The sequence below is a fragment of the Alligator sinensis genome, unplaced genomic scaffold (genome assembly GCF_000455745.1).
Source record: "Alligator sinensis unplaced genomic scaffold, ASM45574v1 scaffold433_1, whole genome shotgun sequence".
Classification (NCBI taxonomy): Eukaryota; Metazoa; Chordata; order Crocodylia; family Alligatoridae; genus Alligator; species Alligator sinensis.
The window spans coordinates 298,984-316,026 of NW_005842502.1; the positions used below are offsets into that span (position 1 = coordinate 298,984).

Sequence of the window (17,043 nt, forward strand, 5' to 3'; positions counted from 1 at the left end):
TAGTTATTCTTCTTACCTGTTGACTGAAGGTTACATTCCTTCTGCTGCTCTCTGGACAATTTCCTATTACAGTATCTGAAATGGCCAAGGTCTGGGGCCTTTTCAGGATCCCTGATGATTGTGGCTTTATTGCATCCAGTGAACCCACCCATAGCGCATCTCCATCTGGCCCAGGAGTTACAGAATTCTCCCCTTGTTCCAGAATTCCATTTTCTTGACAGTAAAAGCCATCCCTTACTCTTGGAAAGCTCACACTGATTGTCTGCCTGGGCAAGCTTGCTGGGATTGCTAAATAACCATCATGTCCTCCTGTAAAGCAGTCTATGAGCACACTGTCAATATTTGAGGTCCCAAATGATGATGCAAACTCATTAATTCCTGTCAAGGAGTTGTCTCTGCTGATAAAACTGCCATATTTGGGTGTCAGTGGGCTGGGAGGAGACATTGGAGTCGTAAAACTTGCATACAAATGAGATGAGCTATGAGAACTGAGGTTTTCATTTATACCTTCCTCAAATAAGAGAGGTGGGGAAGGAGGAAGAGGAAGACTTGGACTCTTCATCACCTTTTTTTTCTTGGTAGAAGACTGCAGGGGCCTTTCTGGAATGCTAATTAGAGTCAAGACAGTAGTGATGGTCAGTATTATTGATGTGAAGACATAAATGACACGAAGTTGCCCTCCTACGGCTCTTCCAAAACTGTTTTTTTCCCAATTTATTCCTCCAACAACATAACCAAAACCACCTCCAAGACCTAGTAGAAAAATAGAGCTGAGATTATCTTTCCTAGTCAATACCTAAAGAAAGTGCAGCACTGCACTTTTTTAATCACACATTCTGAGCTACTATTCTAGCTGATATTTTTAAATTCAGAGCTAATCCCTTAAGAGATATATAACCCCATTTAATAATAAATGAACAGCCTGTACCAAAAGGACCACATGAATGCAGAAAGGGGAAAAGGTCTGTTGATACACAAGTGACTGAGATAAGCAAAACTGGAAGTCAAAAATTCTGCTTTAACCTTAGCCCAGCTCAGCTAATGACAAGCCACTCTAATGTGTTGCATGTTGTCATTGTCCCATGACCAGAGGCACTTACCTACCTAAGGAGTAAAAATGTTCTCCTGATTGCAGTAGGCTCACTTTTCTCCCTCTAAATGATGTTGCCATCCCACCTATTTGAATTGCAGGGATAAAAGAGGGCTTTGTGGTAGGCTACTTGGGATGCAGTGTATTTCACTTTGAAACTTGTGAGAATCTTTACTACATCTCACATCTCATACATCTGTGAAATGCACAAATACCGTACTGCTTTTATTCATTTTACTAACCATTGTTTACTAAATTCTGTTTATAGTGCAGTGAAAGGGGAAGGTAGTTCCACAATCCAAAGTTGTATCTACTGAACTTCAGGCATGTACACACCTTTATACATTGCCCCTATGTCAGGGCTTGTTTGCTTATGACCAGGGATCTGGGTTTTCCATTTTCCATGGAAAAAAAAGCATGGATTTTCCCTTTTACCCAAGAAAAACACAGATTTTTCATTTTAACAGAGAAACACTCGGAGTCTGCATTTTTGCAAAGAGCTCTCTGCAGGGTGGCAGAGTTCCAGCCTGCAAGGGGCTGGGGGGAGCGGGAGAAGGGTGGTCAGGAGGGGGCACCATATGCATGTACAAGTACATGGCTGCCAGGCAGATTGGAGAGCAGCTCCTGCAGGTAAGTCTAGCCAGGGGGTGGGGAACTGAGGCCCCCATAGGGAAGGAGGGAGGAAGTTAGGAAGGACTGGGGCTAAGGCTGAGGCTGCTGCCCAGCTGTGCAGTAAGTGGGGTTTGGGGCCCAGAATGGAATGCACAGGCACGGGGCCCTGGCAGGGAATGGAACAGAACCATGGACAGCTCATCTGGGTGGCAGGGAGGGGGGGGCTGGCTCTGTCGCGGCATGCACTCCTGAGGGAGGGCATGGGGAACACATCCTTCAAGATCTGTTTACGGAGCAGGTGTGAGCTGCCTGCTGGAAGCTTGGGCTCCCCACGCTGATGCCCTTCCCCCAGGGCCTCCTCATCCCAGCAGGCATGATGCAGTCTGGCAGGGGAGAGTGCGGCTGTGCAGGGAAGCTCCTTGCCACTGCAAGCTCCATGCTGCCCTGGCAAGGCACCCCTGCCCACTCGGCTGCAGCAGGGACACCAGTGCAGAGTTGTGCTCCTCACTGCTGCCAGGTGGGCAGGGGGCATGTCACCAGGGCAGTGCAGGGCTTGCAGCAGTGGCACCAAGATTCCCTGCCCTGCCCTGCCAAGATTCCCTGCCTTGCCATGCCATGCCCTGTCCCACAAGGTGGGGAGCCTGAGCCTGCAGAGGGCAGCCTGCAGCCAACCCCACCCCGCGCCCCATTCAAAGATCTGAGGGACACATGCCCTTCCCTGCCTCCCTGGTACTGTGCACATCAGTGGGAAGCCAGCCCTCTCCACCCAAGCCTGCAGTGGGCAGCCTGCACCCCCTCTTGCCCTCCCGAAAGGGATCCGCTCTGGCCATGCCACCTGCAGGGGAGGGGGAGCCAGGCTCTGCACTCTGCTTTTGCTGCAGCAGCTGCTGCCTCCTAAGGGCATCAGCCAGAGCTTGGGCACTGCTGCAGAGGGCAGTGGGCTGTGGGTGGGGAATGAAGGGCAGCAGCAGGGTCAGAAGGGCTGTGGTTGGGGAGTAAGGGGCACCAATAGGGCTGGGGGGCTGTGGCTTGGGAGTCAGGGGCCTGGACCTACATCCTGGTGAGCTAAGGGGGCAGAAGAGTTCTGATTTTCCATGATAAAAAACCCAAAATAAAATACCAAAATGTATAGGTATTTAAATTTTATTTTGCTATAGTGATTGATGCACTGTTAGCCTTCCAAACTGCTTTAAGATTGTAAATATATCAATAAAATATTGTGTTCAACTGATACCTATATATATATAGTTGTGTTTCATTTTAATCATGGATTTTGGGGGTTTTATCAGAGAATCTGTGATTTTTTTTTAAATCAGAGAACTTGCAATTTTTTATCAGAGACATCCAGGATCCCTGCTCATGACCAGCTGGCTACATGCCATGAAAGATGTAAAAGAGCATACCTGCTAATAAAGCATGGATGTTAAGGCCCCTGTCCTGATCCACTGGGCTACACACATCCATCATGTAGGCATGACTAGGATTGTCTGCTGAATCTGCACTGAAATCCATTAAGACAACTCCACAGACTGTGAGAATTATCCCCCATTTATGGTTATTTACAGTGTCAGCCAAGGTAATGCCAATATCCCTGCCATTCAGCATAAGTGAGAGTCCCAATAATGCTCCTAGAAATAAAGAATCAGAGCTGTCATCAGGGAGAGAAAATTAAACTGAGAAAGCTGCGCCCTGTTCTGCTTGTATTACTCTACCTCACGCTCAATACAGAAGCATTGCTCTACAGTTATCACAAGCTTTTGGATCTCTGATTCATGAAAACATTTTACATCTGCTACCATTGTCCAAGCTTTTTAGTGACACCCCCTACTCCCCCCCATGCTTGGGATTGTAGAGAATTTTCTCATTATATTCCTTTATTTGGAGCCTGGTTTGTTTTATGCTGATAAGCTGTCATATATTCCTGGATCATCTCTTCAGATCTAGGATAAGGGGAAACCCTCCAAGTATGGGTCTCTAGCACATCACTCAGACCTCTGCTCTCGCAGAATGTTAAGGATCTCATGTTCATGTTACGTCTTAATGAGAGATAGCAAACAAATTCTCATTGTCCCTCTTACTATATGGAAGATGAAGCACTTTAAATTTGGTTTTTTTTTTAAATGACTCACCTATTGCCAGGACTAGAATGAAGGGTCTTCTCCTTCCAAATCTGGAGGTGCACCTGTCACTCCAGGCCCCCAGCAAAGGCTGCAGTAGGAATCCTGAAAAGAGTAAGACACCAGAAATCAGCATCTTGTTTCACTGGCTGCATCTACACAAGATATTGACTGCACAGTAGCCCAAGACTATGGTGCAGTAGTCTTGGGCTACTGCGCAGTTGGTATCACAATAACGTCATTCATCAGTGCTACTGTGCAGTAACACAGTTTACTGAGCGGTCATTTAGTACTTGTTTATACAATGACTGCACCATCAGCATCTCGTGTAGGCATGGCCACTGAGGATTTAGAATGAGGAATTCTATGGTAGGCTATGCTGGAAAGTAGGGCAATTGGCTAGTTACTTCAGGTGTCTGTATCAGAACACACGGAGCCTGGGAAACAAGCAGGAAGAACTGGAAGTCCTCACACAGTCAAGGAACTATGATGTGATTGGAATAACAGAGATTTGGTGGGATAGTGCACATGATTGGAGCACTGTCATGGATCAGTACACACTGTTCAGGAAGGACAGGCAGGGGAGAAGAAGAGTCACACTGTATGTAGAAAAGCTGCATGATAAGGCTGTGCAAAGCTTCAGCTGCTGATTTGATTCGGAGGAGATTCGGCCCAATTTGGTGGCCAAACCTCTGAATCCAAATCGAATCAGGGGACCAGTTAAAATGTCCAAATCAACTCAAAGCTCTCTGAATCATTTCAGAAAAGATTCAGAGAGCTTTGGCAATTCAGGCAGTCCCTGCTGGCTGCAGCAGGGAGCTGGACCTGGACTCCATGCTTGTAAGTAGAGGGCGGGGTAGGGAAGGGTGGAGGAGGGGGGAGGGAACCATGGGGGGGTTTAAAAAAAGCCCCCACTCACCAGCTACTTTGAGGCAGGGAGGATGATCCCTGGTGCCCCCCACTGCCCCATGCTGTGTGGGGGGCTCTATCACGAGGTCCCCCAGCCCCCACCTGCTCTCCCAGCCTGCCCCCATGTCTGCCCTGCCTGCCCCAGCTCCCGGCCCTTTAAAAAAAACCCACCCAGACTCACCAGCTGCTGCAGCAGCCTCGGGGTTTCTGGGGGCTCATGGCAGAGCCCCCCCATGCAGTGTGGGGAAACAGGGGGCAGCAGACCCCCTACTGCATGGGGAGGCTCTGTCATGAACCCCCGCCCGCTCTCCCAGCACCCTGCCCTGGCCGTCCTGCCTGCCCCAGCTCCCAGTTCTTTAAAAAAAAAAAAAGGCCTGACTCACCAGCTTGTGCCAGGCTGTGGGTGATCCAGCGGGGATTGCCCCCTTCCTCTACCCCCACCTGGCAGCAGCCAGTGAGTTCAGATTTTTTTTTTTTCAAAAAGCCGGGACCTGAGGCTGTGGGGGGCTGGGAGAGTGGGTGGGGGATGGGGCCTGTGTGATTCAGAGATTTGGCTGACTCAGCTGCATTCAGATTTTTTTTTTTCAAAAAGCCGGGACCTGAGGCTGTGGGGGGCTGGGAGAGTGGGTGGGGGATGGGGCCTGTGTGATTCAGAGATTTGGCTGACTCAGCTGCAGCCAAATCTCCAAATCAGATTCGGCCGAATGAATTTGGGACAGCGATTCGAATCACCGAATCAAATCACTGTCCCCCAAATTGGCTGAATCCAAATCCAAAGCAAATATTAGCCGCTTCACACAGGCCTATGGTATATGATTGCTCAGAGCTCCAGTATGAAAGAAGAGAGAGGCCTGTTGAAAGTCTCTAGGTTAGGGTCAGAGGAGAGAGCAAAAAAGGTGATGTTGTGGTGGGTGTCTACTACGGATCACCAGACCAGGGGAAGAGGTAGATAAGACTTTCTTCAGAGAAGTTTCCTAATAGTAGGCCCTGGTTCTCATGGACTTCAATCACCCTGACACCTGCTGGGAGGGCAATACAACACAGCGCAGGCAATCTAGGATGCTTTTGGAGAGCTTTGGAGAGAACTTTCTGGTGTAAGCATTGAAGAAACCAACTAGGGGCTGTGCTCTTCTTGACCTGCTGCTCACAAACAGGGAAGAATTGGTTGGGGATGTAGAAGTGGATAGCAACTTGGGCAGCAGTGACCACAAGATGATCAAGTTCAGGATCCTGACAAAAGGAAGAAAGGAGAGCAGCAGAGTATGGACCCTAGACTTCAGAATAGCAAACTTTGACTCCCCCAGGGAACTGATGGGCAGGATCCCCTGGGAGGCCAGTCTAAGGGAGAAAAGAGCTCAAGAGACTACTACTACTGATAGTAGTTTACAGAAACCTTACTGAGAGCACGTAAACAAACCATGCTGGTGTGCTGGAAGAATAGCAAATAGGGCAGGCAACAAGCTTGGCTTAGCAAATCACTTTTCAATGAGTTCAGACACAAAAAGAAAGCTTACAAGAAGTGGAAGCTTGGACAGACAACTAGGGAGGAGTATAACAATATTGCTTAGGCAAGCAGGGATGAAATCAGGAAGGCTAAAGCTCAACTGGAGTTGCAACTAGCAAGGGACATGGAGGATAATAAGAAGGGTTTCTATAAGTATGTCAGTAGCAAGAGGACAATCAGGGAAAGCGTGGGTCCTCTACTGAATGGGGGAAGCAACCTTGTGACAGAAGATGCAGAAAAGGCTGAGGTGCTCAATGCCTTTCTCATCTCAGTCTTCACCAGGCAAGGTCAGCTCCTAGACTACTGCACCATCAGCAGTTTTAGGAGAAGGTGAGCAGTCAGCAGTGGTGAAAGAACAGATTAGGGACTATTTAGAAAAGTTGGATGTTTACAAGTCCATGGGCACGTGGGGATGAACCTGAGGGTGCTGCAGGAGTTGGTTGATGTAATTGCAGAGCCACTGGCCATTATCTTTGAAAATTCATGGCGATCAGGGGTGAGGGGGTCTGGACAATTGGAAAAGGGCAAATATAGTGCCCATCTTTAAGAAAGAGAAGAAAGATCCAGGGAACTACAGACCAGTCAGCCTCACCTCAGTCCCCAGAAAAATCATGGAGCAGGTCCTCAAGGAATCCATTTCTAAGCACTTGGAAGAAAGGAAAGGAAAGTGATCAGGAACAGTCAGCATGGATTCACCAAAGGCAATCATGCCTGACCAACCTGACTGCCTTCTATGATGAGATAACTGGCTCTGAGGATGGGAGGCAAGCAGTGGACATGATATATCTTGACTTTAGCACGGCTTTTGATATAATCTCCTGCAACATTCTTGCAACCAAACTAATGAAACACGGGTTGGTGGAAAGAAAGCTGGCTGCATAATCAGGCTCAACACCTAATGATCAGAGGCTTGAGGTCTAGTTGGCAGTCGGTAACAAGTGGAGCACCCTGGAGTTGGTCCTGGGACAGGTTTTGTTAAATATCTTCATTAATGATCTGGAAGAGAAAATGGATTGTACCCTAAGCTGGAGGGTGTAGTAGATACACTGGAGGGTAGGGCTATGTTTCAGTGTGACTTAGATACATTGGAGGATTGGGCCAAATGAAATCTCATGAACCTCAACAAGGACAAGTTCAAACTCCTGCATTTAGGGTGGAACAATGCCATGCGCCGCTACAGCCTGGGGATTGACTGGCTAAGCAGCAGCTCTACAGAAAAGGATCCAGAGGTTACAGTAGACAATAAGATGGATATAAATCAACAATGTACCCTTGCTACCAAGAAGGATAACAGCATACTGGGCTGCATTAGTAGGAGCATTGCCAGTAGAATGAGGGAAGTGCTTATTTCCCTCTATTCTGCACTGGTGAAGCCACACAGGAGTTTGGGCCCCCCACTACAGAAAGGATGTGGACAAGTTGGAGAAAGTCCAGCTGAGGGCAACAAAAATGGTTCAGGGGCTGGGGCACATGACTTCTGAGGAGAGGCCAAGGGAACTGGGCTGATTTAGTCTGCAAGAGAAGACTGAGGGGGGATAATAGCAGCCTTCAAATACCTGAAGTGTGGCTCCAAAGAGGATGGAACTAGACTGTTCTCAGTGGTGGCAGATGACAGAACAAGGAGCAATGGTGTCAAGATGCAGCAAGCTGGAAGTTTAGTTTACATATTAGGCATTATCTAGTATCATTGATCTCGATCTAACCTTTGATCTAGTATCCCACAATGTCCTCGCGAGAAAATTGGAGATAATTGGGTTTAACTCTGAGATAGTCAGGTAGATGAGAAACTGGCTACAGGATAGGACCCAGAGAGTTGTAGTGAACCGATCTGTGTCATCCTGGCTAAAAGTGGGCAGCGGTATCCCGCAGGGGTCAGTGCTTGGTCCAGTACTTTTCAACATCTTTATTAACAATTTGGATGTTGGGGTGAAGAGCTCACTGGCCAAGTTCATGGACAACACCAAGTCATGGGGAAGTGTGATCACACTTGAAGATAGGCTACAGATACAGGCGGACCTAGAAAGGCTAGCAAGTTGGGCAGATTGGAATCTGAGGAAATTCAGTGTCGAGAAATGTAAAGTTCTCCACCTTGGGGTGAGCAACCCCCAACACACCTACAGGCTTGGCGGCACCAAACTGACTAGCATTATGAATGAAAAGGACCTGGGGTAATAATTGAACACAGTATGAATATGAGCCAGCAGTACGATACTGTAGCCAGTAGGGCAAATAATACTCTGGCATGCATCAATCAATGCATCTCCAGCAAAACCAAGGAAATGATTCTTCCACTCTACTCAGCACTGGTGAGACCGCAGATGGAGTACTGCATCCAGTTCTAGGCATCACACTTTAACAAGAACATGTTCAAGAGAGAGTCCAACGAAGAGCCACCCATATGATTAGAGTCTTACATGGCAAGCCATACAAGGAAAGGCTGCGGGATCTGGGACTCTTCAGCCTGAAGAAAAGAAGGCTGATAGGGGACCTGGTGTCAGCCTACTGCTATACTAGGGGAGTACATCAAGGGCTCAGTGAGCAACTGTTCACCAAGGCACCCGAGGGGAAAACCAGGAGTAATGGCCACAAACTCCTGGAAGACCGATTCAGGCTCAACAGTGAGGAAAACTTCTTCGCAGTCAGGGTGAACAGACTGTAGAATAAGATCCCTCTAGAGATGGTGCAATCACCTACCCTGGAAATGTTCAAGAGGAGAATACCTTCCTGAGGTCACCTGACCCCCAGTTATCTTTCCTGCTTGGTGCAGGGGGCTAGACCCAACGATCTTCCAGGGTCCCTTCCAGCCTTACAATCTATTAATCTAATAACTTTTTCACTAGGATGGTGGTGAATCAATGGAACAGGTTACCTAGAGAGGTGGTGTAATCTCCATCCTTGGAGGTTTTAAAGATCCGGCTCAAGAAAGCCTTGACTGGAATGATATAGTTGGGTATGGTCCTGCTTTGTGCAGGGGGTTGGACTAGATGACCTCCTGAGGTCTCTTCCAACCCAAATTTTCTATGATTCTATGGTTACTGAGGCAGAATGTGACCTGCTTAATCTGTAGTAGCCATCTAAGCTTTAAGCACCATTTCATTGTTCAAAATTTCTAGAGTGGAGAACGAAAACTGCAATACATTATATGATGGTCAATAGATACCAGCTGGCACCATACTGTCCAACCCATTTCAAAATGATAATGAAGTTTGACAAGGCAAAACAGAAACGGGCAAGTATTTTATGCCTTAAGTTAAGGAGCGTCAAGCATCTGGACCACCCACCTCCATGGTTTAGATACAGCCTGAGGATCATTTCTGCAATTGCTCAGGCTCCACTATTTTGGCATGGCTCCAAAACCCAGGGAGTTAAACACTGCTTGCCACCCTTACCTGCTGCTGAAATCTCAATTTTTAGTCACCTCTGGTGACTAAAATCAGTGCCAGGGGATAAAGTTGACAAGCTGCGGTGGTGTGAAGTCCCTGGGTTCCAGAGCCATGCTTAAACAGCGGTCCCAGCAGCCACATGGATTAATACCACTGCTGTTGCTCATTGGTAACTTAGCTCATGCACAACCCCCTGATCCAGATCTGGCCCATGAGGCCCAAGTTTGACACCCCTTCCTAAGGCACTCTGCGCAGTATAAACAACTTTGCCTACCCTGCCTTCACTTGGAACTTCCTTATAACATTAGCCCTGTATATGCAGTCAGGTCAATATCTAAGCCAGCAGTGAGCACTGATGCTTGAGTTACACCGGGCCAGCTGGGGAGACAGTGGCAGAGCAAGAAAATCATTTCTTCTCTTTTTAAATCAGTTTTAAAAGTACAAAGGAAGACAAAAGGATGCTTCCAAATTACAGGGTAATCCATTCTGCTACTCTTCCTACAGAGAGAGGTAAACCTCCTATCCCAACTCTGTGAAGAGGAATACAACATAGCCCCATCATCAGGAAGCAAAACCCTGAAGGGACAAGTAAACTCTGTCCCATCTCTTGGCTGCCTTGTTTAACTTAAAAATACTTCTTGCCACTTGATCCTGCTTTTTGACAAGCCCACAGGGACCAGTATCTATTCCTTCACCTCTTTTGGATGGGCATCCAGGGATTAATATCCTGGTTCTTCTTTTTTAATTAGTTTGTAAATGTACAAACTAAATAGACAGAGTTCTGGAGGTTTGCAAATAAAAGGTAACTAATGAAGAAATGAACAATGAGAGAACCCTTTCTCATCATGGCTGCCCCATCCCATCCTGGGCCAGTGATCATTCTGTTCTCTGTGGGTGCATCTACATGAGATGTTTACAGCAGACCTCACTAATTAGCTTCACAGTAAAGTCTCAGCATCTACACATGCAACCCTATTAGACCACAGTAAACTAATAAACACCACAGTAGGATAGAATTTGTAAACACTGTATTGTAAATACTGTTGTTGCATTATTTAGTGTGCTGCAACACACATGTAGACGCTAATGGGGCTGGCTGGGGCATGAGGTTGCTTCAGTGTGGGGGTTGCCTGCTGGCTAGCCCCACACTGGAGCACCCTTGTGCCCCAGACAGCCCCTCTGCAGCATGCTGAGCCAGGTTGTAGCAGCCCTGGGCTGGCAAGCTGACCCCCCCAGATCCCTTGCTAGCCAGGGCTGTTCTGACCCAGCTCAATGTGCTACAGTCCCAGACACATACGTAAATGCAGCTCCTGGAAGCAGTAAATTCTGGCTCAAGCTGAGCCAGAGTTTATTGTGTGGCACTTATATCATATGTAGACACTCCCTGTAAGTCTCAGGCAGTTTTTCACAACTACCACATAAGCTGTGCAGTTAACTTATACAATTACCTGTACAGTTAGCTTGTCTAGTTAATTAAATAGCAAAGAAAAGAGAGAATTCAGTAGTACACTCTTCCTTTATGGAATGGAAAAGTAGAAGAGTAAAAATAAGATTATCTACCTAATATTGGACTGATAAACCACACCATTCCATATAACTGATCTGGCAGCCCCATCTGAAGCAGCACAGGAGTCACATAGGCTGTCTCCATGGCATAGCTGAACTCAATCCCAAACAGGATACATCCATTAAATAAGAGCTCTAGAACAGACCTCTGAGGGTGAAGATCCCCAAAGTCAATCAGCTCAATAGGACATGGGGTGTTTGGGGGAGGTGGAGGAGAAGGGCGGATGTGTTTCCTTCTTTTTGGGTGTCTTTTAAAGTTGTTGGCACGATGACTGATATGGCGTGTTACTGATCCAGAATAGCCTGAGATTTGTGACCTCCAGAAATCCTGCGAAGATAGGTTGTGAAAGAGAGCCTCAGAAGGAGGAGTGGCTGCAGTTGATGGGATCATCCTGGTTATTCCTGTGAGGAAAAAAGCCAAAGTTCAGTATTGACATGAAAAAGAAATTCCACCAAATTTTATCTGTTGAAATTGGAGTCTTTTTCTTGCCATTCAGTACACAGAGTGCCTCAGCCTTTCAGAGGACACATTTTTGCAGGGATGACAGAACCTTCTGGGCTAGCATCCTAGTAGGGCACAGTTAATACTCATGTGACCTTTCCTGAGTATTGCCCTCAGAGGCAGTTTATGGATTGTATGTTGACACAGGAAAGAAGGCTAGAGTGCCTGTGATGTAGAGCATTCTCCACTCCATGTAGTCAAGGTAGAAACATTTACTGTGGGTCTCATAGAAGCTGTAGTTGTCCTTTTCCTCCTTCCATTTTGTGAAATCCAGGGCAGCCTATCTAGTGGATTCAGACAGCTGTCTTCCATATAAGTGGTGTTTCCCACATGCTTGCTACACTACCTGTCAGTAAGTATCAGCGATTGCTTTTTTATGTTAAATTAAGCAAAACTAGGAATGATGAGGGAAAGCTAAGCACAGAGACACAGTTTCATAGATCATACTTCTGTTTGCTGGATTTTAATTCTTTGTTTTTTTTCCCCAGAGGAATCAATATTTTTTACGATGGTAGAGTCACTTGCCTTTTTCAGTTAGTCATTTTGTCCTGAAATTTACCCTCTACAGTTTGAATTCATATCTCCAGCACAGTAAAATCAGCTAACTTTTCATCACCTTCTCTTCTTTCTGAACCTTTACTTATTTCTTCATTCTTCTTTCAGACATGTCACTAGTCCCAGTACTCTCCTGACAACAAGAAGGTTCCTAGATTATTTATATTGTTGGGGTTTTTTCATAACTTAATATATATAATTGTCATTTAAAACAACCTGTTCTGGAGGCTTCTAAATGTTGGCTCTGGTGCAGATCTATAGAAGGAAAAATATCTGCAATTTGGTAAGACAAGGTTTTGTCCATCTTTTCCCTATTGCCCTTTTAGTTGTTAGCACAAGTGGTTTGCAAGCTTATTGGTGCTGTGCAGAAAGCAGAGACCTAATATTATTACTCCTCCCCCGCCCCCCGCCCCCCCGTGGTGGGCTAGTAGGGGGCACTCCTGTGCTGAGCCACCCACATCACTGTGCCCAACCACCTACCAAGCTCCACATGACTACACGGGGGCACTTCACATCTGACCGACCCCCTTCCTGGAGTACACCCACAAGCCTGGGGTCACTGCTACCACCACCCAGGGGTCTGGACTGTCTGCGGCCCTGTGCCCCCCCAGAGCACACAAGCCTTGTAGTCCTAGAGGGTGCTTGACCCACTGCAAGAATCTGGAGTGCTTCCTTTAGCCTGAAGCACAAAAAGTAGCCTCCCCTGGTCATCCAAGCCAAGGGAATAAAAAAGGCATGCCCAAACCCTCTCCCAATGAGCCCACCATGCTCGATACAGTGGAGACCTTTATTGGTTACAGAGAGTAGGCTTGGGGAAGGTTACAGGTTAGAGAAATATCAAAGAATAACCTAGAAGCAAACAGTGTCAGCTAAGTAGCTGTTTGATACGCTTCTACATTACAGCAGGCTATATTTCTAGATATGTTTCAAGTAGTGTACTCACTTCAGCACCCTCAGCATCCTGAGAGAAGGGGAGTTGAAGATGTTCCAGTTGCCGTATGAGACTTAACATGGCTGCTACCCCCTCCTCCTGGGCAGTCTTAGCTTATATAGGCCTTTTGACATCACCTTTCAGACCCAATGAAGGCCAGGTATTGTTGGGTGCCAACCAATCAATTCAAAAAGCATCACTGGTCATCTCCTAGAGTGACAGGAGTTGTGACCCTGTCCCCATTCCATGAGACCAATGCTAACACAACAGAGAGTTTGGTCCACCCCCCCTCTCATCTGGCTAGGGTCACGTAGGCAGAGCTGGTTGCCTAGCAACTGATTGACAGACAAGTGAAAAGACAATGGCAAGGAATAAACAAACAAAAAGAAGAGACTAAGAAGAGACTAGCATGGAATTGTTCCACACACCCCTGCCCCCCACCAACAAGTATTTGAAATTCCTTAGGTTCTCACTCTGTCTCTATCTCAGGCAGCAATCATATCCTTCAACGTCTCAAGAGCCTTAATAGCAGAAGACTTTATCACATGAGCAAGCTGAACCAGCTGGACTAGTTGAATGTATTTCCTCTTTCAGATTCAGTGCTTTGGGCAGATTCACTCCTTTGGTCATTGGGTGCAAAGAGGGAACAGACTTCTGTTGTGGGTTCCTTTGGCCAGGTGTAGACCCAGTTCCCCTTGCTATAGCCCTATTCATGTTGGAGACCGAAATGAGATGAAAGTAGATGGAAAATGAGGTGCTCTGGCAATTTCTAGCTAGTAGGAGGTCCTGTGGGAATAGCCAACTGTGCAAGGTAGAGCAACAGCCAAGTTGTTCTACCTTGCACCTGGGGTCAGGCAAAGAATCAAAAGCAATGCAAGAGCAGGTCTTTGGCTGTTATCATAACCACTTGACAATGTTTTTATATACTACTTAGTGCTGGGTATTTCATCACCAATTTGCCTACTATTACTGTAAACAAAAGCAAAAATGCTTTCCCTTCCTACAATTTTAGATAAAACTGATTAACATGTGATTAAAAAATTGTTTTACCATATTCTACAGAATACAAATGAGTTCTCTGCTTTGAGTCAATCATAGGTAACACTAACTAATTCAATTGCTATTTTGGTCATTTTTTTTCTTTAAATTTGTAAAATGACAGAAATTCAGTAGGCTACAGATTCAGATAGCTGTTCTAAGGGCACTGACAGAAGTGACATTTTGTCGCATCATCAGACACTGAAAGCACTCTGCAGCTGTGCACTCTGCTGAAATACACAGCTGCAGAGTGCATTAAAAAGTGCCTCACTATGAAACAAATGAGCCCTTATTACATGAGGGTTTAGATGAAAGAGCTTCAAAGTGGAGCACCTTCATTAATTTCTGCTAGTGCGCACTGGGAGCAGGGCAGGGCTGAAGCCTCATTCCCAACTTGCAGCCCCCTGGCCCTGCTGGTGCCCCTCACTCCCAAGCTGCAGCCATCCCCCCACCCCACAGCTGTAGTGGTGCCCCTCACTCCTGACCTGAATCTCTCTGCCCCACCCCAGCCCTATTGGAGGGGCCCTGTAGCTGCCCCTGTTCTGCCTGGGCTGGAGTGTGGCTCATGTGGGTGGTGGTGGAATGAGTCTGGCCCCAGCACAGGCTGCAGGGAGGAAGAGGGGATGCCTGTGGCACCCTCCACCCTGGGCTGGGGCTCCCACACCATGCAAGGTGGCCTGACCATAGCTCCCCCACCAGGCAGTGTCTCCTGGCCGCCCCCCCTGTGAGCATGGGCACCAGCCCTGGTGCTGCTGTCCCAGCCATACAGATCCCTGCCACCCCTGAAGGATCCCCCCACTCCCTTCCCCCACACCAGTGCCTAGACTTGTGCCTCCAGCACCAGATGGCACCCACCCCCTTCACACACCCATCCCCTCCATACACCCCTGACACACACAGACACACTCAACCCCCCAGCCAGTCCCCAAACCCTGGCCCTCCAACCCCCACTCCCCATAGAATTATTTGCATCCAGCTGCTGGGGTACTCCCACCACCCTGCCTGGCTGCATGCCGGCTAAGGGCATGTGTGCATGCAATGCACAATGATGTGGTGCACCCTACCTCCAATCACTCCAAGCAGCTCCTTGCAAGCTGGAAGGCTGCCACCCTGTAAGGGAAAACCTGTGCTTTACTGAGATTTTTCGTAACCCTTTCAAATATTCTTGCAACCTATTTTTGGGTCACGACCCACAAGCTGAGAAACACTGGTCTAAAGGATGTCCTGATGATGCTCAAACCATAGGTGATGAGAGACTGAATGATTCAGATGACTGGTTATAGAGCCTTTCACCTCTAGGTCAAAGCCTTTGATTCCAAGTCTTGTTGTTAGTGTCCAGAAATTTTACTGTGCTGCTTTCCTACCTCATGTTTGTGGTCTATATTAAAAAGGGTTGCAGTCTTGAATTAATTCCCTGCGGGAAGACATGAACTATAAGGGCATTTGTAGAAGACACAAGATTTCCTATTTACGCTAACACAACTGAGTTTGTGTTTGCATGATCAGGATTTCCTGCTGCTCTAAAAGTCTTTTCAGTGCGTTAAACTATCACTGCTGGGACATATTTTATTTTGCGTCAAGTTTGCTTACCTCGCTCCATTCTATGGATTCGTGTCTTGGAAACAGTCAGCAACGCAGACTTGTAATTACTTTCAATCGGCACCACGTGGTGCTGTGGTGTTGTGCTTTTCTGTAGTTCAGGCCTCTAGCCAGTAGGTGCTGCTGTGATTTTTTCTTTGTGTTTTTTTTACCCTTGCTCCCTCCTACTCCACAGCTGACCATAGGCATCCAAGGCATGGCATGGCGTGTGGTCGAGGTATAATAATAAGAGAAATGGAGTGGTGACCAATTCCCTATGTGATATACTACCCTGTTAATGCTGCTGCTGTTAACTACTCTGCTGCTGCTGTTGCTACCAGTTATGTATGTGATACCCCACCCCCGCCAATGCGCCCACCATTGTGTTCAGAACTGCAGAGCCCAGCTGTGTCACCAGACCATACTTGCAACCATATCAGCAATTTCCACATACTAAGTCATAGTCATGAAGAAGGCCCCTCTAATGAGTCACTTGTGTATGAACAGCTATATTTAGCCAAAGCAAAAATATTAATACCAGTTTAGAGGCTAACAGATCTGCTGACTTAACTAAATGAATGAACTTTTTTGTTTCTCACTGTCAGAACTGCAAAAAGTCCAAAAGGAAAAGCTGATCAGCTTGTCTTGCTGTTGTCTTACCTACCTACTGAACCTACTTCAACAATAGTTGGCATTTATGAGGCCAAATTACTTTTTGAGGGACTACGTAAAATAAAAATAAGAACCCATTACAGTACCTGACTAAGCAAAACAAATGCTATACTTGTTTTCCAAGACCTTTTTGATAAATGTTCCAGCTTTCCTGTTATCTCTACCACATGGATACCCCTAACCTCCTCCTCTACCTCTACTGCATCTACATGTACAATTATCACACCTGAACAACTCAAGTGCAGTTTGTTCTCAAGTTTATTGCTCCCAAGTGTGCTGTTTGCAGATCACCTGGGACCATGACACATTGAGCTGGGGAAGAGCAGCCCTGGCTGGCAAGGGGCCTCAGGGCCAGCCCTGGCTGGCAAGGGGCCTGCTGGCCCGTGGCTGCTCTGACCTGACTCAATGTGCTGCAGAGCGGCTGACTGGGGCATGAAGGTGCTTCATTGTGGGACTAGCTGGCAGGCAACCCCCATTCTGAAGCATCCTCATGCTCCAGCCATAGATTCATAGATGCTAGGGCCGGAAGGGACCTCAATAGATCATCGAGTCTGACCCCCTGCCTAGACAGGAAAGCGTGCTGGGT

At 47.1% G+C, this 17,043-nt stretch overlaps 1 protein-coding gene across 1 annotated transcript in view; it reads right to left on the bottom strand.

Moving 5' to 3' along the window:
* SLC45A1 (solute carrier family 45 member 1) overlaps nt 1-17,043 on the bottom strand; it is a 41,474-nt gene that overhangs the window by 13,735 nt on the left and 10,696 nt on the right. The window contains exons 2-5 of the mRNA XM_025213023.1: nt 11,176-11,583; nt 3,832-3,924; nt 3,106-3,330; nt 17-753 (exon numbers count right to left, since the gene is read on the bottom strand). Coding sequence (XP_025068808.1) covers nt 17-753; nt 3,106-3,330; nt 3,832-3,924; nt 11,176-11,583 — 1,463 coding nt within the window. The remainder of the gene's footprint in view (nt 1-16; nt 754-3,105; nt 3,331-3,831; nt 3,925-11,175; nt 11,584-17,043) is intronic.